This window comes from Grampus griseus (assembly GCF_964374135.1).
Source record: "Grampus griseus genome assembly, chromosome: 17".
Lineage (NCBI taxonomy): Eukaryota > Metazoa > Chordata > Mammalia > Artiodactyla > Delphinidae > Grampus > Grampus griseus.
The window spans coordinates 69,537,703-69,561,533 of record NC_139011.1 but is presented as its reverse complement, the minus strand read 5'-3'; the positions used below and the strand labels follow the sequence as shown (position 1 = coordinate 69,561,533).

General features: G+C 44.3%; 1 protein-coding gene across 14 annotated transcripts in view; it reads left to right on the top strand.

Moving 5' to 3' along the window:
* Positions 1-569: 569 nt before the first annotated feature.
* The window catches only part of ADHFE1 (alcohol dehydrogenase iron containing 1), a 33,402-nt gene continuing 10,140 nt past the window's right edge, over positions 570-23,831 (top strand). For 6 of the 14 annotated variants that reach the window (XR_014297946.1, XR_014297947.1, XR_014297949.1 and 3 more), the window contains exons 1-13: positions 579-645; positions 6,983-7,020; positions 8,832-8,878; positions 10,173-10,226; positions 10,602-10,756; positions 10,903-11,099; positions 12,823-12,900; positions 14,482-14,587; positions 17,908-18,060; positions 19,871-19,969; positions 22,597-22,675; positions 22,847-22,943; positions 23,567-23,640. Coding sequence is in view for 7 of the 14 variants with exons in the window: in XM_082674484.1 (XP_082530610.1) it covers positions 590-645; positions 6,983-7,020; positions 8,832-8,878; positions 10,173-10,226; positions 10,602-10,756; positions 10,903-11,099; positions 12,823-12,900; positions 14,482-14,587; positions 17,908-18,060; positions 19,871-19,969; positions 22,597-22,675; positions 22,847-22,943; positions 23,567-23,640 (1,233 nt within the window). In the remaining 7 variants the exon portion in view is untranslated. Of the gene's footprint in view, positions 646-6,982; positions 7,021-8,831; positions 8,879-10,172; positions 10,227-10,601; positions 10,757-10,902; positions 11,100-12,822; positions 12,901-14,481; positions 14,588-17,907; positions 18,061-19,870; positions 19,970-22,596; positions 22,676-22,846; positions 22,944-23,566; positions 23,641-23,831 lie in introns of all 14 variants that reach the window. The other 8 variants (XM_082674481.1, XM_082674482.1, XM_082674483.1 and 5 more) reach the window with 5 other exon arrangements.

Here is a 23,831-nt window from a genome sequence, read left to right as displayed (position 1 = left end):
AACAACTTCATCAAAAGCCAAACCATTCATAGACCATTTAACACCTTTTAAATTCTTCTCAACTGTCCGGGATTTTTTGTTTTTGTTACTGTTTTGTTTGGGAATTTTTCTGGCTTTTGTTTTGTGACTTGATCTAGCAGTTGGACACAATACTGGCCTTGTAAAAAAAAAAAAAAAGACCCTAGGGCTTTTTGCAAAGTTCTTGTTTACCGTTAAAACAAATTTAAATGCAGTGTCTTAATTTATTCTGAAAATACTCTGAGAAGCCAAAATAGCAGTCAGAGTGGAAAAAGAATGCCCTTGTTTCTCCCTTTCCCCTCGTCCCCAACTTGTGACATAGTTTATATAGAGACATAGGAAAGTACCCCAAATCCCTACGGAGCAGTTACCTGTGTGGCAATTTCAAAGGTGGATGGTGAGACTTTGCAGCTGGGGCAGTCGTAGTTCCGACTGGTGGGAAAATGGTCCTCTGCTAAGGGCTGTCGCTGGGGCCGGAGACCGCGGCGCGGGTGGGCGGAGGAGAGGCGGCGGCCGGGATTGGCCGGCGGAGGAAGGGGCGGGGCCGCGGAGAGAAGCACTCCGCACAGCCATGGCCGCTCCTCGCGACAGGGTAGCGCACTTGCTGAGGCAACTGCAACGCGCAACGTGAGTGCGGGCGGCGCGGGCTGGCGGGCAGGGGATCGGAGGGTGCGGCCGAGCCCACGCAGCCCCCGGGGAGCAACTCGCCCGGGCCGGCACGTTCTTCCTCGTGTCACTTTCGAGAATTTGGGGACCGGGTACCGCAGTGCGCGGCGGCCTGGACGGCGCTGTCTGCCAAGCAGCTAAGCAGCCAGACGGCCAAGCGCGCCGCGATAGGCTGCTTTTCCTCTGCCTGATCTGCGGTTTAGGAAAGTAAGGCCCAGAGAGGAGAACGCCTGGTCCCAGATCTGAGCAGGCAGCGGAGAGCTTGGAACAGTGACCCAGAGAAATGCATGTATCCAATCAACACATATGTATCGGGTGTATGTAATGTGCCCAAAACTATTCTAGGTGCCGGGGATACAAAGACGAAAGACTGCAGCAAAGTCTAGCAGGGAATTGCATGAGCGGACAGGAGTGAAACGGGCCTCTGCAGAATGCAGCGGACAGAGGGCGTAGAAGAGAGAGGGATGAGAGAAATCACCAGGAGCTTGACTCCCTGGCATGTACAGGACAGTCAGGGTATTAAACGTTATGACACGTCTGACTCGCCCTCCAGAAATGCCGGGTACATAGTAGCTGCCTGATAAATACTTGTTGAATGTGCAGGTGCACAAGTCCGCCTGGGAACACAGGGGGAAAAAATGAGCTAACAGGTGGAGATAAATAGGGGGAAAGCAGGGGACTAGAGAGGAATTTCAGGCAAAGGGAAGAGCAACACCAGAGACAAAAGCCGTAGTTCCAGGATCTAAAAGTAGCTAAAGACTGGACCTACCATGATAGGAGGACGTGAGGAAAGAAAAAACAGATGGCGAAAGACCATGAATTAGAAAATAGCCAAATTTACTGGGCACTTACCAAGCACAGGGCACTGTCCTACACACTTTACATGTACTACTACTAATAACTCTAATCCTTACAACAACGCTATGCCAAGCTGTATTATTATCCTTCTATTACAGACAAAGAAATAAAGGCATGGAGAAAAATAATTTGCCCAGTGTCATACACTAAGCAAGTGGCACACCCATAATCTGGACCCAGGTGTTCTGGCTTCACTATCCTTGTTCTCAGTCCTATGCTAAGGAATTTTAATTGTGTCCTGTAGATAACAGAAAACTGTTGAAGCAATAGTCCTCACTGTGAAACATACTCTTTGAGATGCCCCATGAAAAAAGAATCCCATGGCCAGATAAGTTTGCGAAACTAACCAAATGCTGCATCACCCTGTGGAGAGTCAGGATATATGTCAGCACAGGAAGGACACTGAGAGCTCCTGCAGGGAAGAAAAGAAACAAAAAGTTTAGCTGTATTTAAACTCTTTGTTCTAAACCTGTGTCATCACAGAACTCTTTATCAAGCAACCCCATTCATATCCCTTGGAACCAGTGTCACGTAGAACGTGTTTTTGGAATAGCTGCATGCAAAGGAGGGTGGCATGATTAGAATTAAGCTGAAGCTTTCTGGTGGCAGTGGAGAGGAAAGAGTGGAGGTAATTGTCAGGCTCCAGCTAAAAGGCACCAAGGAGCGGCAGTTGGTACAAGAGGGTAGATGTAAGAGAGATGGAGATGTAAGAAAAATTGGTTAGAATCAGCAGGATTTTGTGTCTGATTAGTGAGACAGGAGAAGTGGAGTTTTCTGGCTGGGGCATCGGTAAACAGTGGGGCCATTTACCAACGTAGGGACTGTAAACTTTAGGAGGAAGATGATAATCATTTTGAGTTGGACATGCCTCACGTACATCCAGGTGAAGACCCCGAGCAGGTAATTGAATACATTGTTCTGGAGCTCAGGAGCGAGTTGGAAACACACCCATATAGAGAGAGCAGTTGACACCATGGATGTAGAAGCAAAGGCCTTGACAAACTGTATTCCTAGAAGAAAAGGGCTGAGGATGAAGTCCTGCGGAGCAGCACTGTGTGGTGCTTTGTTCTTTGCATTTTTTTTTTTTTAATCCCATGTAGAAAGTGAGAGATTGCAGGTAAAAATCTTGGGAAATTGGGAAATGGTATCATTGGGCCCACGTTTTGCCCGGGGAAAGTCTGCCAGAGCTGAGGTAAAGCTGTGCCCACCTGCTTTGGACAGGGCAGCACTCCATCTTCCTGAGAGACAAGTCCCTCCACCCCAGGGCAGCCCACCACTCAGTCCACACACACAGCAGCTGTGCTGACAGCCAGCTGCTCTGGCCTCATTTCCATTACCTGCTGGCCTCTTTAGGCACTTGGATTTGCACATGCTTTGCACTCTGACTGCTGGAAAAGGAACCAGCATTAAAGGATAGGAGGGGTGACCAAAGAGGTGAGAGGAAGGAAGGGAAGGAGGGAAGGACAGTTTGCAGTGCTCTCATCCCCAGGGTACCGCAGGGAACCAAGCAGCCTAACATCCATGGGACTTAAGTGTGTGTGTGGTGGTGGGGGGGGGGGGTCGGTGGGGTCAGGCAGGGCAGATAATAAACAATAAACTAGTAAGTAAAACTTAGAGTATATTTGATGCAGCTAGGTACTAAAAAGAAAGAGAAAGCAAAGGGGGATGGGGTGTTGGAGGAGAGGATGCAATTTTAAAGACAGAGAAAACCTCAACTACTTACAGTTTCCTGTGGCTGCTGTAACCAATTACCATGAACTTAGTGGCTTAAAACAACACACATTTATTATCTTACAGTTCTGAAGTTCAGAAGTCCAAAATCAGTTTTCCTGGGCCCAAATCAAGGTGTCGGCAGGGCCACATTCCCTTCAGAGGCTCTAGGGCAGAGTCCATTACCTTGCTTTTAACAACTTCTAGAGCTACAACGCCTGCATTCCTTTGCTGGTGGCCCCTTCCTCCATCTTCATAGCCAGCAACGTAGCATCTCGCTTCAGCGGTCACATTGCCGCCTTCTGTGTCAAATCTCCCTCTGCCTCTTTCTTAGAAGGACACTGTGATTACCTTTAGGGCCCACTCAGATGATCCAGGATAATCTCTCCATCTCAAGATCCTTAACACATCTGCAGAGTCCCTCTTGCCACACAAAGTAATATTGACAGGGTCCAGGGATTAGGACCGGAACAGCTTTTGGGCTCAGCTCAGCACACTCACTGGGGAAGTAACTGTTGCAAACCACGTGGCTCTCTGGGGACGTATCTGGAGTTGGAGCATGCCTGGCATGGTTTCAGAACAAGGTGTCTGGATCAGACTGAGCGAGAAGGAGATGAGGCCAGAGACACGGTGGGCATGTCGGGGTGGCCAAGGATGACCCTAAGGTTTTTGGCCTAAACAACCAAAGTTGAAGTTGTCATTAAGCTGGGATAAGGAAGAGGCTTTGAGGGGAAGACCAGGAGCTGAGTCTTAGGGACAATGTGAGACGCCTAATAGACATTCAAGTGACGATGTCGAGTAGGAAGTTGATTCTGGAGTTCAGGAGAGAAGTCTAAACAGAAAGAGTAAAGTGGGAGTCATCAACATAGAAGGTGATCAAGGCCATGAGACCAGGTGAGGTCACTCAGGGAGTGAGTGAGTGTGGTAAGAAAAGAGAAGGATCTACGGGCTGAACACTGGGACCCTCCAGCATTTAGAGTCAAGAGCATGAAAAGAAACTAGGCCAGGAGCAGGCAGTGCAGTAAGAAGAAAACCAGGGAACTGTGTCCTGGAAACCAAGGGAAGGAAGTATTTCCAGGGAGGAGGGAGTGAACGGGAGGATGCAAATGACAGGTCTGAACTGAGAACTGAGTGGTGTATTAGCACCGAGAGGAGGGCCTTAGCGACCTGGTAAGTTTGTCAGTGGAGACATGGGGCAAAGGCTCATTGGAAGATATTCCAGAGAGAATGGGAGAAGAGAAACTGGAGAGAGCAGGTGTAGTTGGCTGAAGGGAAGGGGGGAGGCGGGGGCAACAGTGGGAAAGGGAAGGGGGACAAGAGGAAGTTGTTGGTTGATGGTTGATATAATATGCGGAAGTCAACATTTTCCTACTGATGGATCAGATTTGGGGGCAGGGAGATTTTGATGACGCAGGAGAGGAAAGGAAGAACTGTTGGTAGTGATGCTTGACGTTTAGTGCACAGGGGAGAGGTTGGCCTTTGCTAAGAGCGTGGCCAGTTTATTAATAATACCAGGAGGGAAGCCAGAATAATGGTGCCAGAGCCAGATGGTGGGTAGATAAGAGCCTCGCTCTAACCCTGCGGATTTCAGGGGCCCAAGGATGCGTGGGAGAAAAGGAAATGGAGTCAGTGGATGTAGGCGAGGAGGAGAGAACCAGCCGGAGGGGTTAAGAAGTTGAGAGTTTTAAGCATGAAACTCTTAAATATGATGACAAGGATCAAGTAAGGGGGAAGAGGCTAGGACGTACAGAACAGATGGAGGTCCCAAGACAGCAAGAGGGGGTGGGATTCAGACCACAACTAAGGAGTAAGAATGACGAATTGAGTGAGGTAGCCTGAAAACTTGAAATATATATAATAAAAAGAGAAGGGGGGATGGGTGCTCCCACAGTCCTTCGTGTTGGATAGCTTCAAGTTTGGATTTTTCCTTCCCTTTGAGTCTCTTTTTTTGTCCTGGAGGGGCGTAAAGCAGGGAAAGACCTCGAAAGTAGTGCCTTGTGAAGGACAACGCCAGGGCCTTGCCTAATGCCGGTGTTCCTGCGGGAGCCGGCAAATGGCTCAGACCCGCCGGGATGCTCTTGGGAAACAATTCCACGTGGCGTTCTCAGCCGGGCCCACCAGATGGCAGCCTCGGCTCATGGTGGCGCTCACACCCGCCCACGCCCGTTTTCACTTAATTCAGTTTTTGAGATCTTGACCGTCAGTGAGTTTAACCCTTTTCCTTCCTTCCCCCTGTCCCCTCTCAGATGTGTTCATTCTAAGTTTGCAGGCCGGGGGCAGGGGGGTGGTATGCACGCACGTACCTACTGGACTCACCGGGACAGGGTCCCCTGGGCAATAGAGAGAAACATAAACCCTTTTGCGAGGCTCAGTCGGATGGCGAACAGCAGGAAGAGAAGCCGGAGAAGAGACCGTCCAAGAAATCGGAGGCGACCAGGACAGGAAGGGATACGGAGGTCAAGGGAGGGAAAGTCTCGAAAGAGGAGGGCGTGGGAAATCCGTAGAGGAGAGGACTGAGAACTGAGCCGGGGTGAGGGATTCGGCGAGAAGGTGACAGATGTGACAGTAGGTGTGACAGTAATTTATGCGGACCCGGAGGGTGGGGCCGGGGAGGGGCCGAGCAGGCGGAGCCGAGAAGGGACGGAGGCGCGAGGTGATGACCAGGGTGGCCTGCAGGCCCACTGAGGGCTTCCGGAGGAAACGGCCCAAAGCCTGCTGGAAGAAAGACGAAACACCCTGAAGACAACGGGAAAATAACACGGAAAGTTCCGCGGGAGAAGGATGGGGAGATGAGGTGCGAGTAGTTAACACTGGGTCAATTTGGCCAAAGCTCCTAACCTAGGAAGAGCTAAGACCCCATCTTTTTGGGGGGGCTTAAACAATAGAAATTTATTTTTCCACAAATCCGAAGGCTAGAAGTCTGAGATCAAGGTGTCAGCGGGGTTGGTTTCTTCTGAGGTCTCTCTCCTTGGCTTGTAAACGGCCGTCTTCTCTCTGTGCCTTCACGTGATCTTCCTCTGTGTGCGCCTTGCGTTATATGAGATTCCACCTTGCTAGCAGGTTCGCTCTGGAGACTCTCCTTGCTGACCTGATGAAGTAAGTGGCCTTGCTGGCCCAGGAATTCCAGGTGCCGTCTAGGAACTGAGGGCAGTCTCCAGTGGACAGCCAGCAAAGAGCCAAGGCCTCAGTCCTATAGCTCTCCGCGCCGGTTCCTCACGTCCCCCGGAGTCGCCAGAATGGGTTTGCGAGTTGCTGCGTCCATGTAGGTCCCGAGGCGGCAGAGGCCGCCGGGAATCAACCCGATGAAGCCAGGAAGCGGACAGAAGTCTTTTGGGAGAGCGCGCAGCGAGGCCTCGGGTGCCGGCCGGAGAGGCCCTCAGGCGATGCCGGAGGGAGTCCAGCGCCTGTCCCGGGTCCTCACCTGGACTGCCGGTGGGGACGGGGACGGGGCACCCTCCCTTACACCTTCCTGTAGCCCCAGAGCGCTCATCCCAGCTCCCCGCATTTAACTATAGCTTGAGAAATAAGTGGAAGAACGATCCTACAATGCTAGAAAGACTCCGAGTCAACTTTTTGTCCATGGTGATTTCTGGCTTTTTCTGTCGTGGGGTGTTTGCTGTAGCTACTACTCTGATAGCCTCTTAAGACCAGAATGCAATGTGTGTTACTTTAAGGCTTCTTATATTCTGGTTTTCTGGTTTCACGCTACTTTTTCTTTTCGTTTCCCTAGATGCCAGTGCCCAAGTCATTCTCATACTTACTCCCAAGGTAATAATACATTTTGCGTTTAGCCACAATTTCAGTTTCCACTGTTGGCAATACATTTGGGCAAAGTGTAAAGTAAGAGAATCAAGGCATGTGATAGGAAGATTGGTGAAAATTTTCACTTGAAATTGGTAGTATGAAGTTCTAATTATACTATCTCAGCTGAATGTATGCTACTGATTATGTTTTTGGCTCAAATATATATTTAATGCTATTTACAATGTCTTTCTATTTTAAACAGAATTATTTGCCAAAGCTAAAAGTGGTGACACAAATAGGATTTTAGGGTTGTCTGAGCTCATCAAACAGAATTAATCAAGATGAAATCTCTGAAAGGTTCTAATACATCCCCAAAGAAGAGTCCGAAGAACAATGTGGTTCCCAGAAGGAAAAAACTTGCTTGGATCAATTTTTAAAATAACACTCTATTTCTTAATAATTAAAAATGACAAAAGTTTTCAGTTCCTACAAACATCTTCATTCTTACCAACTCCATTGTCCACAGAGCAGTGGGCAGCTCATTGTAGCTTCAACGTGTCCTCAGAATGTCACATGAATTATACTGACACAAAAACAGATTTCACCTCTTAGGAGAAAAGGTCAAATCTAAACAGTGGTAAGGGATGGAAGGGAGGGGCCTGCCCACACAGGATCCTAAGCAGAAACTCACAAAGAAGCCTGTTGGGATTAGGACAGATAAGAGTAACTAACTGAGGGCTTTTTCCTGCCTAGAGAGTGACTCATCCTTCAGGACCAGCCAAGGGACCTCCCCCCCCCAAGTCATTAACAGCCATCCACTAAGCAGAAGCGTGCCGTGCCTTCCAGGCCCTCATGGACACATGCAGAATTTTGTCTTCAGCTGATTTTCTGCAATTCTTAATTGGTTTCAACAAAGAATCAGTAATTTTCCTATTTGGGGCTATAAAATTAGTAATTTAGAGAAAGATAATCTCAGTGTTTTCTAGGATCCAATTTATGTCTTTTCCTAAATTTTAGTAACAGGAGTAATAGATTATTTCTTAAAGCCTGTTGAGATCAAAGAAATTTGGATTATGATTAAGGATACCCTTGCCAAAGGTAGATTTTTGTCCCGTTGTGATCTGTCTTGTAAAAAAAAAAAAAAAGGTAGTAAAAATTGTTCTGTAGACTTTTTTCAATCTTATGACTGGTCAAGACTGATAAAAATAAGTAGATGAAAACAAAGATAAAACCCACTAAGTAGAGGCCTCTTATTGTTCCAATATAACAGAAAATCATTTTTGCCATAACGAAACCTGATATTTTGTAAAGAAATATCAGTTTATAAAAATTTTTAAATTTCCCAAAGAAAACTAAATAGCTTACATGTATAAGCTTGAGAAATATAAATATCTCACTGTGATAAGTACCCCCCATAGAGAAAATCTTAATTTAAACAAATTATCACAGTTGCTATAAGGAGTGTAAGCAGGACTCCAATTAATGAATTTACTAAGAGTTGTTCCCTAATAATAATTGAACTCTAGAGTCTAGAGGATTTTTTTCTAGTGGATTTTTACACATTATGTTTTCAAAAGTATATTTTAATTTCAACGGAGAAAAGATTTTAAGTAACTTTATTTTCACACACTCTGCATCAAGCTAGCGTTACATTCTCTTAAAATGCAGGTTTTAATTTTAATCTAATAGGCAACAATGAAACCTGAAAAATGTATTTTAGGTAAGGCTTCAAGGGAAACGTTTATATTCACGGCTGAAAATCCAATTCACTATCAAATGACAGTATTTTTGCTCTGTTTTTGAGGCTACTCTGATGCTAATTTTTACATTTCTAGCTCCTGGACTTTCACCTTCTGGGAAAACAACAGATTATGCCTTTGAGGTAGATTTAATCATTCTTTCTTTCTTTTATGAATGACTTGAAAGAAATACAGTCAGAGTATTTTGCTAATGCATTATTATCTCATTTGAAGTCTGTTATTAATAGATGTTCCCTAACATTATTTTATCAGCACCTATTTAGCAAAGTACTTTGTCAGGATAATGGAATATAAATCTTCTGATAACACAAGTAATGTGTAGAATACTGTTTTCTGTACAGCCATTAAAATAGAGCACATTCCCAGTTCTACGAACTCTCCAACTTGTATGATAAATCTTCTTTAGTTTCGTAATTATAACAACCCCAGAAGAGGTGCAAGTAATCGGTTGAAGCAAGAATAACGGAACAGTTAATTCCGATGAATTTTTATCATACTGTAATTACATAATTGTTTGTATAAATCCCTGTCTCCTCCTAGTCCAGGGGTCATAAATTAAAATGTGACCAGAGGCCTGACAGTTAGTCATTCCAGGAGCAGGCTGGGGGAGGATGGTGCTGAGTTTGCTGAGAGCACAGGCCCATCTCAAGGGTGCAGCCTGCCCTCAGCCCCCTGTGATTGCAGCCACACTGGAATGCAGCCCGGTGCTGCCCGATTATTCAAGAGAGATAGAAACCCAGATGGTCACATTGCTTTTTATTTTTAATTAGATAATAAGAGTCATTATCGAAACCAAGAAAATAAAAGAGAAGAAGAAATTTAAACAGAACATCGATCAAACAAAACATGTCTTCAGGCCAAAAGCGACCCATCATGCATTGGTATAAAAGCTCTTCTCTCAGCTGTAAACTTTATGAGGCCGTGTTTCTCTTGTTCGTAGTTGTGTTACCAGAGCCTAGCACATGCCTGGAATATAGCAGACACTCAGTAGTGTTGGTTGGATGGGAGGATGGATGGATGGATGGATACACGCATGCAAGGGTGGTTGGATAGATGAATGGTTGGAGGAGTGAATGAAGGCACTAAAAATACACAAAGATAACAACGTTTACCTTGGAAAATAAGAAGATATTTGTTCATTTAAGTGTGGAGGCAAGAAGAGGCAAGCATTTCAAGTTGAGGGAACAATTGAGAGATTATGATATATTTGGGAAAAAATACATAATTCCAGTGTGACTGGAGCCAACGTTTGCTTAAAGAAGTACGATGTGTGTGAGGCCAGATGCGATGACCTAGAATGCCATGCTGGGGAATATATACTTTATTCTCTAGACAATGGGGAACCATTTCAGGGTTTTAGAAGTGAAATGACCAACTCTCTAAACACCCATCCCCTAAATCTCTTTTTATTTCCAGATGGCTGTTTCAAACATTAGATACGGAGCAGGAGTTACAAAGGAAGTGGGCATGGCAAGTATTTAAGATTTCTACAGTCTTCTACTATAAACGTTACACTGATTTGATTTTATTTAGGCTTTTTTAAAAACATTTATTTATTTATTTGGTTGCACCGGGTTACAGCATAGGGGCTCCTTAGTTGTGGCATGCAAACTCTTAGTTGCAGCACGCATGTGGGATCTAGTTCCCTGACCAGGGATCAAACCCAGGCCCCCTGCATTGGGAGTGCGGAGCCTTATCCACTGCACCACCAGGGAAGTCCCTGTATATTTTAAAACAAGTACAAATTGACAGCAGTTGAGTCTTTTGTTTTGGACTCAATGTTAAGTTTGCCAGAAGTATCTAGTGTAATCAAACCTAACTTATACATTATTTTTGTTATTGTAGGACCTACAAAACATGGGTGCTAAAAATGTTTGTTTGATGACAGACAAGAACCTCTCCCAACTCCCTCCTGTACAGACAGTGATGGATTCCTTGGTGAAGAATGGCATAAACTTTAAGGTTTATGATAATGTGAGGGTGGAACCAACCGATAGAAGGTATTCTTTGATTGTCCTTAAATTTACTTTAAGCAGAAGTCAGCACATACCAATGTTGATTGAAACTTGCCCCAGGCCTTATTTAATGGCTTGGCAATTTATTTCTGAAAAACCCGACATATGGCCTTTATTTTCCCTTCTCCAAGCTTCATGGAAGCTATTGAATTTGCCAGAAGGGGAGCTTTTGATGCCTACGTGGCCATGGGTGGCGGCTCCACCATAGACACCTGCAAAGCCGCTAATCTGTATGCATCCAGCCCTGACTCTGATTTCCTGGACTACGTCAATGCTCCCATTGGGAAGGGAAAGCCTGTGACTGTGCCTCTTAAGCCTCTGATTGCAGGTAAAGACTGTTTGTCTCTTTTATTTTGCAACTGGCAAAAGGCCTCAGGAAAGACACAAGCCAGTAATTTTTGGGTGTATGTTTTCCAAAGTTTCCTGATTTCTTCATTTCCATATAGTACCTTGTTTGGAGATTGAAACAGAGAGCCATTCATTCATGTTTAAAATTCTGATTTTCATTATTGCACAGACAGAGAAAATTTGGGTCACTAGTAGGAAAGTTTGCAGAGTTAAGCTATGAAGTCACTATGTGGAAGAGAAGGGAAGGTCATCGTCTATAGATTATTAGATCCTCCTGTGGGCAGGTTTGTCTTCTGAGCCCCTCTCGGTTTTGTCCCACTTTGCCAGCCACTGTGAAGTTTAAGGGGAACGTTCCCTTTTATTTTTCTGATGTTGACTCAACCCTTTCTTCCACCTAATGGCTCCTCAGCTGACCTGGGGCTTTGTCTCTGCCCTGGGACATGTGGCCAGCGTGGCCTCGTCACTCTGGGCGACACCTGCTCTGTGGCTGCCAGGGCACAGACACGCACATCCAAATTAGAATCGCTTGTCTGTTCCACACAGACCTTGGGACGTTTCTGTCTTGTCTTCCCTCCCATTTTATGGCTGTCAGCATATCACTGTCTAAAGTCTTACATCTAAAATGTACTAGCTGGACAATATCAGGGTTTTTTTTAATTTAATTAATTTATTTTTATACTGCAGGTTCTTATTAGTTATCTATTTTATACATATTAATGTATACATGTCAATCCCAATCTCCCAATTCATCCCACCACACCCACCCCCAGGAAAATATCAGTGTAAAGTCTTGTCCTCTCTCTCCTCCCGCTCTCCTACTCCCACTGTGAACGGGCCCTGTGATGGGGCAGGAGTGAGTTGACAGCGGATGAACTGCTTTGACGTGAATGAGTGATCAGCAGGGGGCAGCATAATTGATGTCTGGCAAATGGAACCCTCTGGTGAAACTGTGTCAGCATCACACAGAGGGGTGATTAGTGAAGTTTAGAAACTTGACAGAACTACAAAACCGCAGAGTCCAGCAAAGGCAGAGTGTTACTGTTCTTGCTGCCAAGAGGGAATAAAGATGTCTTTTAGAGACGGCAAATACGAGTTTTCTTCCCAGAGATGCCGAGAGGCCTGCTTTTGAATTCCCAACTGCAGCTGCTTAAGCTCTGACGCTAGAGGAGCCCGAGGCTCCCAGAACTCCTCCCTGTTAATACAGAAACAGACATCACACATACACGTTAAACACACATGCGTGTAATACAGACATGGACATCATGCATACATATTAGGCATACATACATGTTAGTGTCAATACGGACATCAAACATACATGCTAACACAGATACAGGCATCATGCATACATATGAACTGCACGTACGTTAGGTTTACATGCATGTTAATGCAGACATAGACACCATACATGCCAAACATGCATGTGTATTGATGCAGACACTGCCATCACACACATATGTTAAACACGGATGCTGGCATGTTAATGCCAACACAGGCATCAGACCTGTTACTCACATGTTAATGTAGACACAGTCATACACATTAAGCATACATGCATGTTAATACAAATACAGACATCAGGTGAGCAAACAAGGGCAGCAAAGCTTTCTCCTCTAACCTTGCTCCTTATTTCCTAAGACTTAATTATCTCCACTGACCTTTATTTAGATGCTTTATTAAAACTGACATTTTTTTTGTTCAAGTCCCAACTACCTCAGGAACTGGGAGCGAAACTACTGGAGTTGCCATTTTTGACTATGAACGCTTGAAAGTAAAGACTGGTAAGAACTTTTGCCCATAAAAAATTTTTTTTAATTCTCTCTCTTACCTTTCAACCAACTCCACCCCCTTTTCTTTAACCCTAATATTTAAAATTCAAGGAGTTACAGAGTTAAGGAAAGGGTATGTACATAGACACATTTTCTTTCTTTTCCCACATACATATAAAAAATATGAAGCAGTCTAATAAACACGTTTTTGAGAATTACCTACAAAAGCTTATTGAAATGCCATGAATCTTAATTGGCCATTTTTCTGCCCAAGTTAGTGACTATAGATCAGTGATAAGTGGTTATTCCCTTTCTCAGACATCTTTTTTACATTCTAACTCAATTTCATTGAGGTGTAATTTTTATATAATAAAATGTATACATTTTAAGAGTCTAGTTTGATGAGTTTTGACAAATATATACCACAAGTACCCACCACCCCAGTCAAGATACAAAACATTCCCACTTCTCCAGAAAGTTCCCTCATGCTCCTTCCCAGTCAATCCCTCCAGCCCCATTCCCAGGTAACCACCATTCTGCTTTCTACCTTCTTTGTCATCTTTATCCTGTCTTCTTCTCTGACTCTCAGCTAATGTAGGGGAAATGTCCCTCACCTTGAGTCTGGTTCAATATCCTTCTTCCAGGCCTTCGTAGTGGAATAGATTGGCATTGAACTGCACATATATGGTAACTTCTCTTTTTAAATTACATTATCCTTTGACATTGTTAAAGATAATAATAACAGAAACCAACACTTAAATACTACCTTAAATTTTTTTAAAGACTTTCCCGTCGTATTATCTACTGTGATCCTTACAACAGCTCCGGGAGGGATGGAAGCCCTGTGTTATTAGAGTCTAATCTTACAGAGAACTCAGAAAGGCCCAGACACGTACCAAAGACGTGCAGCAAATCACAGAGCAAGGACCCAAACCAGTGGTTTGCTAGTAAACCAGCTCTCCAGAGTTTAATGAGTAAATAAGCCCTGAGAGCTTATTTACTTCCCTGGAGCTGGGAAGACATGGGTATAGTGGCTCGTGTAAACTGCAAGGGGCTTCGGCCGCTGAAAAACCTGGTTTCTGACCCCAAATCTCTTCCCGCTAATCCTTGCTGCCTCCCTATATGAGAATGAATCTTATCTCATATTTTAATTTTTTTTAAAGGCTAATGAGATCTGGAGACTTATGGTATATTTTTTTTTTAATTAATTAATTTATTTATTTATATTTGGCTGTGTTGGGTCTTCGTTTCTGTGTGAGGGCTTTCTCTAGTTGCGGCAAGCAGGGGCCACTCTTCATCACAGTGCGCAGGCCTCTCACTATCGCGGCCTCTCTTGTTGCGGAGCACAGGCTCCAGACGCGCAGGCTCAGTAGTTGTGGCTCACGGGCCCAGCTGCTTCGCGGCATGTGGGATCCTCCCAGACCAGGGCTCGAACCCGTGTCCCCTGCGTTAGCAGGCAGATTCTCAACCACTGCGCCACCAGGGAAGCCCTCATGTTTTATGTTTTTTAGGATAATTTGTTACCCTAAAGTTATTTAAATTTTTAAAAATTGTGTACGTACCTATAGCCTCTGTTGAAAATCCCTGCCTTAGGTATTGCTTCGCGAGCCATCAAACCTACACTGGGCCTGATCGATCCTCTGCACACCCTGTACATGCCTGAGCGGGTGATCGCCAACAGTGGCTTCGATGTGCTTTGGTAGGTACCCATGCCACCTGCAGGGGCTCTGCCGGTACTCGGTTGACGGACAGTATTTTACTGCTGAAAGCCCTTGTTAAGCACTCACTGATTGTGTGCCACAACAGCGCTGGCTTTGGCTGTCATTATCCCCTTTTCCGAGTGACAAAGCTAAGCTGTAAAGATGAGGTGAGGTCCTAGGTGAGCCACAAACCTGCTGTTTGGGATGGACCGGCCCAGCCACAGCTGCAGCCACGGGGGCACAGGGAGGGGAGCAGTGGCAGCTGGCAGGCAGCATCTCAGACCCACAGCACTGCCTCTGCTGCACTAACCAGGGGATGCCAGGGCTGCAGCCTCAGGCACACAGCAGGGGCGGCAGCGCCCACCGCCGGAGCTGGAAGGGCTCGCTGTCGGCACTTCACACGCATCATCACTTCACCACGGCTCTGTGCCACACAGAAAAGAAAACTGGGCTGGAGGTGTTGAGCAGCTTGCCCAGGGTCACACCATGTGCTCCCTGGGCTTCATCTGCCATGTGCTGACGGCTCCCTCATCAGTGTTTCTGCCACAGGCCTCGCTCCCGAGTTCTGGGCCCTGCATTCCAGCGGCATCACGGGGACTCACGGGTGCTCCACATTCACCTGGTCCAAAATACCCTATTCCACCCATTTGCACATGCACATTTCTTCTCATTTTAACATCTCTGAAATCAAGGCATATCTGTATATCTGTGGCATGGCAGTATGGTTTTCTTCCTCAGTGGTACTTTTTTTTTTTAATGGTGCATCTTATAAAGCATGGCATCTTGAAGTTGATGAAATCTTACAATTCTCTCAATCCCCCCACCCCTCACAGCTTCCCCTCCTGGGTCCCTGACCTTAGCGAGCAGCAGGACCCAGTATGGACTTCTCCCTCGCCACGTGCCCACACCGAGCCACAGAGCCCCTCTCTTGTCCAACTCAATCTCTCCCATCTGCTCCCGCCTCAGCTCAGGCCTGCCCCAGCTCTTGCCTGGACAGTATCCAATCTCCTTATCAGTCTCCCTGCTTCCATCCCACAGTCCTTCTGTCTGTCCTCCATACTGGCCTCAACAAGCTTCCAGAATGCAATGTGACCACCGTGCATACACACGGGCATTTATACACACACACACACACACACACACACACACACACACACACACACACACACACACACACACACACACACCCCTCTACCTTACAAGTCTGTCATTGCCTTTCCACACCTACTGTCTGAAAGCCAAAGTCCCTGGAACGTCCCCAGTGCTGAGCACTTTATCTGCTTGGAGAACTCTTCTTTCACTTTCCACTGGAGCATTCTGTCATTGATGGAGCCTTTGCTGACCCTCCCCTCCCCTCCCCTCTCCTTAAGAACCACTCTGTCCTTTGCTCTTACCCACTGGGGGCCTGTGCATTGCTTCGGAGACACCGCTCTTCACACCCCAGTCTCCCTCACTGCACCGCGGGCTTGGCAAGGACAGGACCATCTCATGCGCTTCTCCATCCCTACTCCTTGGCACAGGGACCGTCACGTCATTGGTACTCAATTAACAACTGTCGAGTGAAGTTCACACAAGCAGGAGGCAGCAGAGTTAGGATTCACATCCAGGTCTACCCAAGTCCATGGTCTGCTTTTCTTACTGCATTACACTGCCCGCCAAGAGACTGGAGAAAACTGTGTCCAACTCCATCCTGGTCAATGTTGTCAGTACTCTGAAGAGTTGTCCTCTAATAACTTGGAAATAAGATTACGCTCCCTAGCTGTGAACTGCATAATAAACATATAACAGACTAAAGCAGTCATGTTTAAATGAATGACTCACAGACCCAAAGACTTTGCTGTCAGTAAAAGCGGGGAGTGGGCTCAGAAGAAAGGAGAGTGATGGCAGTGGCCCTTCCAAGGACTGACCACGGGAGAGCGCACGTGGCCCGAGGAGTCTGCCCCTGAGGCCCAGCAGCCTGTTCTGAAGATGGACACACCCTTGTATTCAACCTTAGAGGCAGTTCCCCTCGTTAGGGCTCCATGGGCTTTCTGACCAGAATTGGGCATCCACAGACTTGCCAATAGGGAGAATGGATACCTAGAAGACTCAGATGTCTGTCCCCCTCAGCAGTTATATTTCTTGTTATAAATCAATAATCAGACTTCCAGGTTTTACACATAGTTTCTGTGAGCTCAGCTCAGTGAATCTGCCCTTAAAGACAGATCTGATCTTGTGCCCAGAATCAAGATGCACAGCAGGGCAGAGGTTTACCTCTGCACCTTGGTGGACTCATCAGCACCCCGTCAACCCCACGTGGACACCTCCTTCTTGCCTTGCCCAGATTTTCTGTTTAGAACCACAAACCCATAGCTTTTGTCCACCAACTAATTCTTTTTGAAGTTCTAATACTTTTTCAAAAGATGTTATCTGCTTCACACATGTAGAAGTAAATTCTCCATTCTAAGACTGAAAACTATAACTCATGCACAAAGTAGTTCATGTTATACTGTGTTCCCAACAAATCGTTGATCTAGCTGATTGTGTTTATTCTCATCTTCTGCAGTCGATTAGCTAGAATTCATGGCAGGCCAGTAGGTAAAGGAAGCTCTGATGCTTTATTCTTAAAACAGCCAACCCTGAATTTAGAGCATGTAAGAAGAAAGAATTAGATTTTTTGTTCAGGCCAAGAATTAATAATAATGGTGAATGATAAGTTTTACAAAGTGCTGGTACTTTACATATGTGAACTTAATTTTCACAGCAGCACCATGAAGAAAGACATACAATGATTTATCCTCATCTTAGGATCACAGGGAGGATGGTGACTCCCCTCAGGCCCACAGTGGGAAAGTCTGGTGCCAGAATTTACATCAGGGGGGCCGACCCACTGCACTGCACTCTCACAGGAGGCTAGTGTAACTATGACCCTTCTTGGATGGGTAATATGGTGTCTGATCGATGCAAGGTATAAAATGGTAAATATACTTTAGAAGGAAGTCATTTTTCAGATTCAGTGCTCTTCTTGATGACTTAAATGTTTAAAAATTCAACATCATAAAGATATACTGGCACTAGAAAGGAACCATATGTAATCTTATACATACTGGTCAAAACCACTGTAGTGCTGTTAATGTCAACTTCCCTGTGTTAATTGCTATAATAAGCAATGACTGTCGTGGACAAGAGGCTGATTAGTGACATGAGTTGTGCTTATCAGCACTACAGAGCATATCCACAGGGGAGTGAGTCCCGAGCATTCTGAGACGGTTTGGGATCTGAATGGAGGAAAGGAGGAAAAGGATGCTTTCAACTGTGTGTTTTAAATATTCCTTGTTAGTCACGCCCTGGAGTCCTACACTGCCCTCCCGTACCACATGCGGAGCCCCTGCCCTGCAAATCCCATCACTCGGCCAGCCTACCAGGGCAGCAACCCCATCAGTGACATTTGGGCAGTCCACGCGCTGAGGATCGTTGCTAAGTACCTGAAGAGGTATGTCGCCCGGAGGGGACGGAAACGGAACAGAAAAGCCGCTTTCCACCTTCCCGTGAAATGTGGCGCACCAGATCCTGAAATGTCCTGAGCAAGCCCGCTCACCAAAACAATCAGTCACTGTACGTACAGAAGCACCAGAGACCAGCAACCTCTGGAGGGAGCCCCATGAGGACAGATGAAAACTGGATCCTTTGATCTGAAAAGGCAAAGATCATGAGGGGACAACATAGGAGCCCCTAATTTATGAAGGATGCAGGTAGAAGGTTTATCAAAGCCTCAAAACCAAACCGGGGGGAAGGGAGATGTCCTTTGAGGTCTGGCTACCAAGGGCAGAAATGAGAACCACAGATGAGACAGGTGTTGGCCCTGCCCCACCAGGCCCTGTCCAGAGGCACACGGGGTGGACCCATGAGCAAACGCACATGAACTCAATTTAAGAAATAAATGTGTAGAGATGTCTGTCCTGGGAGATATGAAAGCCCTCCTGAAAAGATTCCTAAAAGGTTTGGAAAGATTTGTGCATGAAATAGCCATAATAGACCCTTGAGAGAGAGCACAGATATACTTAGAGATGAAAACTGATCCCTGAGACATTAAGACTCGTGCAAAGTCGAACTCCCCTTTGTATTTATACACAGCGGAGGGCAAGAACGGGCAGGTTAGGACTAGATGTGAGCGCGGTGCCTCCTCGGCCTGGAGGGGGAGGGGCCTAGGACAGCATTTTGTAGTAGAGGCAGGGGAGGGACACAGAACTGTCTCCAGCTCGGAGCCCAGCAGGGAGGATTTGTCTGGGTAGAAGCAGATGCAGATGATGGCCAGCCAGGTGTCTGACGGGGACACAAGGCTTGGCATGGCCGCTGTGGGAGGTGAGGGGGCGAAATGCACAGAAGAGAGGCTGAAGCTCCCTCACCTGCTGTCTCACCTTGTTATCTGGGAATAAGGAACGAACACTGGGTTTCGGAAAGAGACACACGTGCCTAACTATTCCAGATGAAAGGAGGAAAAGGGCTGTGGCACTTTTATTTCATAGCAAGAGCCCTTACTCCAGGCAGGATCACAAAAAACCATGCAGGAAGGGGTGCCCTTGGCTTTCTTAGGGTTCCTCCCTGGGGCAGGGTTTCCAAGCCCTGGAGCAGGAAGGCTGAGCTGCATCTGAAAGGGGCCTTTGAGAATTTGCTTTTCCAAAGTGGCACTGAGGAGGGATGGAGCAAGTGAAGGCTTGTCCTACAACAACATCCCACGTCCACAGTAATAAGTATTAAAATAACATGTGCAATTTCCACAGATACCAAAAGAGGTCTCCAGTGGGTCCGATTTGGGGTGGTATCACAGAGAGAAAGATGTCTGGGCGGCTCATTTGGCCAGTAAGTAGCCCCAGGCGACAGACAGGGACTCACTTCAGCAAACCAGCCTGGGCCCTGGGCCTTCTGAGTATGTGTTTACTCTGAGTCCACTCACAGCCGCGATCAAGGTCATTGACAAGTGAAGAAGAAGAATGAGTCTCAGGGCGCTTTTCTTGAGCAGCTTTCATAGTCCAAGGGTCAGTGCTTTCTTCCCCTGGCACTTTTATCCCATGAGCAGCCTGACAGCATATTTATTATGCCTTTGCTCAAACTGTTGATGAGAAAATATGTTTCCCTTTGGTTTTCGTCTAGAAGACAAGGTGTCCTTTGAATAACTTGCCTAATTTTTCTTCCTATCGGGTAGCATTTCTTTTTTTTTCCAGATCTTTCCCTAAGGCGGCTCTTTATTCACTAGGAAATGCCAATGTAGATGTGTTATTGTTAGGTATTGATGTCATCCACAGGGCTGTCAGAAATCCTGACGATCTTGAAGCAAGGTCTAATATGCACTTGGCAAGTGCTTTTGCTGGCATTGGCTTTGGAAATGCTGGTGTTCATCTGTGGTGAGCAAATTTGAGATTTTATTTCTTCACCTAAAGCTATTGCCCTTAAATTTTTTAAATGTTTATAATTTAGGACATGTGGTCAGATTTTAAATATGTTATAGAAAGAAGATATTTAACTTTGTGTCCCATAATATTTTCTTAATTCAAATGCAGTTTATCGGGTCATAGATTTTTTTTCTTTTTGGTAACAGCTTTTTTGAGCTATTAATTATTCACATACTATGTAATTCACCCATTTAAAACTTTCAGTGGTTTTTAGTCTATTCACAAAGTTGTGCTACCATTACCACAATAAATTTAGAACATTTTATCACCTTGAAAAGAAATCCTGTACCCCTTAGCTGTCGCCCACCAATCCTCCTATACCCCCAGGTCTTAAACAACTACTAATCTACTTTCTGTCTCTATGGATTTGCAAATTCCAGACATTTCATATAAATGGAATCATATAATATGTGATCTTTTGTGCCTGGCTTCTTTCACTTAGCATCATGTTTCCATGGTTCATCCCATGCACATATTAGTACTTCTTTCCTTTTTACTGCCAAGCAATTTTCCATTGCACCGATATACCACATTTTATTTATTCATTCATCACATGATGGACATTTGTGTTGTGTCCACTTTTTTGGCTACCATGAATATTGCTGCTTGAATAGTCATGTACAAGTTTACCTGGTGGACATATGTTTTTATTTCTCTTGAGTATATACCTAGGAGTGGAATTGCTGGGTCATATGGTAACTCTGTTTAAATTCTGAGGCACTGCCAGGCTGTTTTCCACAGTGGCTGCACCATTTTACATTCCCACCAACAGTGGATGAGGGTTCTGATTTGTCCACATCTTCATCATGTGTCATGGGTTTTTAAAACGTCAAACACAGGATTTTTTTTCTCCTAATCTCTCTCAAAAAGAAGGGGATTAGAATATTTGTCAATAGCCAGAATTAGTCTTTTGATCAGAACTTTATTGGTATGTTGCCTTAAACTTGAAAACCAGTGAACACGGAGAATTAAGAATTGGCCTTTGCTAGGGGAGCGCAATGAAATGTTCACCCTCAAACTCTGCTGCTGAGGGGAGCATAGATGGGTACCACCTTTCTAAGAAGCAGCTGAACAAAATCTGCCCAGAGCTTGGAAAATGTTTATACCCTTTGCCCCACTGATGTTACTTGTAGAAATGTAGCCTAAAGAAATAATCATGGTATGGTCAAAGAATATCCTTATAAGGGTATTCACCTAAAAGTTATTTATAACTGAAACTTTTAGGAACAACCTAAATTCCCAACAGTTTGGGAATGGTTAACTGAAGTTTAGTACTCAAAGAATAAAATAGCTATTAAAATAATAATTTAGAAGAATAGAAAATGATATGGGAAAATGTTTATAAAGAATATTAAGTAAAAAAAGCAACGTCAAAAACAGTGCACAATACGATCATAAACATATGCATAAGAAGACTAGAAGGAAATATTCTATAATGGCTATCTTGAGGAAATAGGATTATGGATCATTTTTCTTTTTTACAAAGAATATATATAACTGTTAAAATAAAAGAAATCAAACTAAAATATTGGCTATTGTTAAAAAGGTACTTTGAAAGCTACATGAACCCTTTCACATCACGGAAGCATGCTAAGCGATATTTTTCTGAATACCATGAAGCCCGAAAACAGTAAAGCACGTCCCTAGTATCCAACAACTCAGAGAACCGATAGCTTCTGATCTGCCTCATGAGAGATGACAGGCATGGGGCACCATTTTTTGGATAATCATACAATTCACCAAAATACTTCATCTGTCTATGAAATGTAAATCTTTTAGCAAATAAAAACAAAGTCATCCAATAACCCACATTAATAGACTTACAGACCATTTTACTATTGTAAAACATTTCATTTTCAATATATTAACTAAATATATTAACTTGTCACAACGTGTATCTTCTGGGTCATCTAGTAAATTATCATATTGTCCTATTTGTTCACTAACAATTCGAGAGGATAAAGAGTTTTCCCATTAAAACCAACCAAAAAATCCCCACAAATAAAAACGAAAATGCCTTTTCTGGATAGCCTTTCAGGCTGAAACAATCACGTATGATTCAACTCCCATTAGTACGTAGCATTTAAAAGAAGGTATCAATCATTGGCAAGACAGATCACTGGCGGAACAAGCTTGCATGTCTAGTGCAGTACATCTTGGCTCATAAAATTCCCACCCACATCTGCAGTTTGTGAAGGAACACACTGCCAAGGCAGTGCAGAGCAAGCTAGAAAATGCACACCCTGAAGATATTAAAGAAACTTCAAAGTGAATTCTTGATTTCTTCAAGATCATAAGCTTAACCAATGTGCTTGGCCAGCAACTTAAGCATCAATACTTTTTAACGGCATACAATTCTGTGAGCATTTGAATTTTAACATTTCAGAAGTTTTGTGAATGAAAGCACCAAATATCAACTGCATAATAATGTATCCCCATAGGAATCAAAGAAAACAGAATGTCTAACTTTGTGGGTTAATAATATTGTCAAGAGACTGTGAAGGGCTCTCCCATAGAGTATTGTTAACTTGAATTTCTGATATCTGTATGTCAACATATGGACTTTCTTTCTTTTCTAGCCATGGAATGTCTTACCCAATTTCAGGCTTAGTGAAGACATATAAAGCAAAGGATTATAATGTGGATCACCCACTGGTGGTAAAATCATAATCAATCCTTTAATTTCGTCTTAGACTTCTCTCAATTGCCATAAACGTATTTGTCAATTCTTGATTGCTTGGAGTACAAGATAAAGTAATTTAATATCTAGAATACGCATGTTGAAGACTGGCTCTGCCACGTTGGTCACCATGTTTCCTTTCTCCCCAGCCCCATGGCCTTTCTGTGGTACTCACCTCCCCAGCAGTGTTCACTTTCACGGCACAGATGTCTCCCGAGCACCACCTGGAGATGGCAGAAATATTGGGTATGAACCGTGAATCATAAATCTGTGACCCACATATGTGGAGCATTTCCTAGGATGCTTCTGAAGATAAACCGTAAAGAATAATACCAAAAAATACTGCTTGGGATAATTTAATAATAAAATGTCAGGGACCTGCTCAAATTCCTATCTAGCACTAAAATTCTGTAATTTTGTGTTTCTAAGAGTCTATCAGCAATGAAATGGAACAAAGTACTGCTTACATTAAGTTTACAGTAATAATATTTCCACTGTTTTCGTCCCCCAGGAAAGTGAAACTGTTTATATACTCTTCATGTTATATACGGTTTTTGTTTTGTTTAATAGGAACTAAAAATGAATCTAAATCAGGAAGTAACAGTAAGTTCCCAGTTATAGAGAACCTAAACAACTAGAAACTTTATAAAAAGTTCCCCAAAGGAGAATTTGTTTGCTTTTTTTTAGGATAGATAATGTCTATAATAATATACTCACAGTGCCTTTTAAATCTTACAAGAAATACAGTTACATTTAGGGTCGCTTTAGTGTTAAGTAAAATATTGGTATTTTTCTAATACAAGAATTCTTTTAAGGAAACTTAAGTATTCAATTAACTTTTAAAACATCTCTTCCCCTACTTGTTTTAGAAAGGGAAAAGCTAAAAAGAAAACTGCATTATGCTCCTCTAGCTCGAGCCGTTGGAGAGAGTAGTTCCAAGAAGGTAGGAATGACACAGATATCCTTCCGAATGTGTTGCTTCACCTCCACCTCCCACTGCTAGGTTTCCCGGCATGTACGGCCAGAAACATGGTGCCTACTTTTCCAAGGATCTTGTATCCCTTTTCCCTTTTGGACTGGGGATATTGTTCAGCTCTACGTTGGGACTCAGACCCTTTGTAAATACGTAAACAG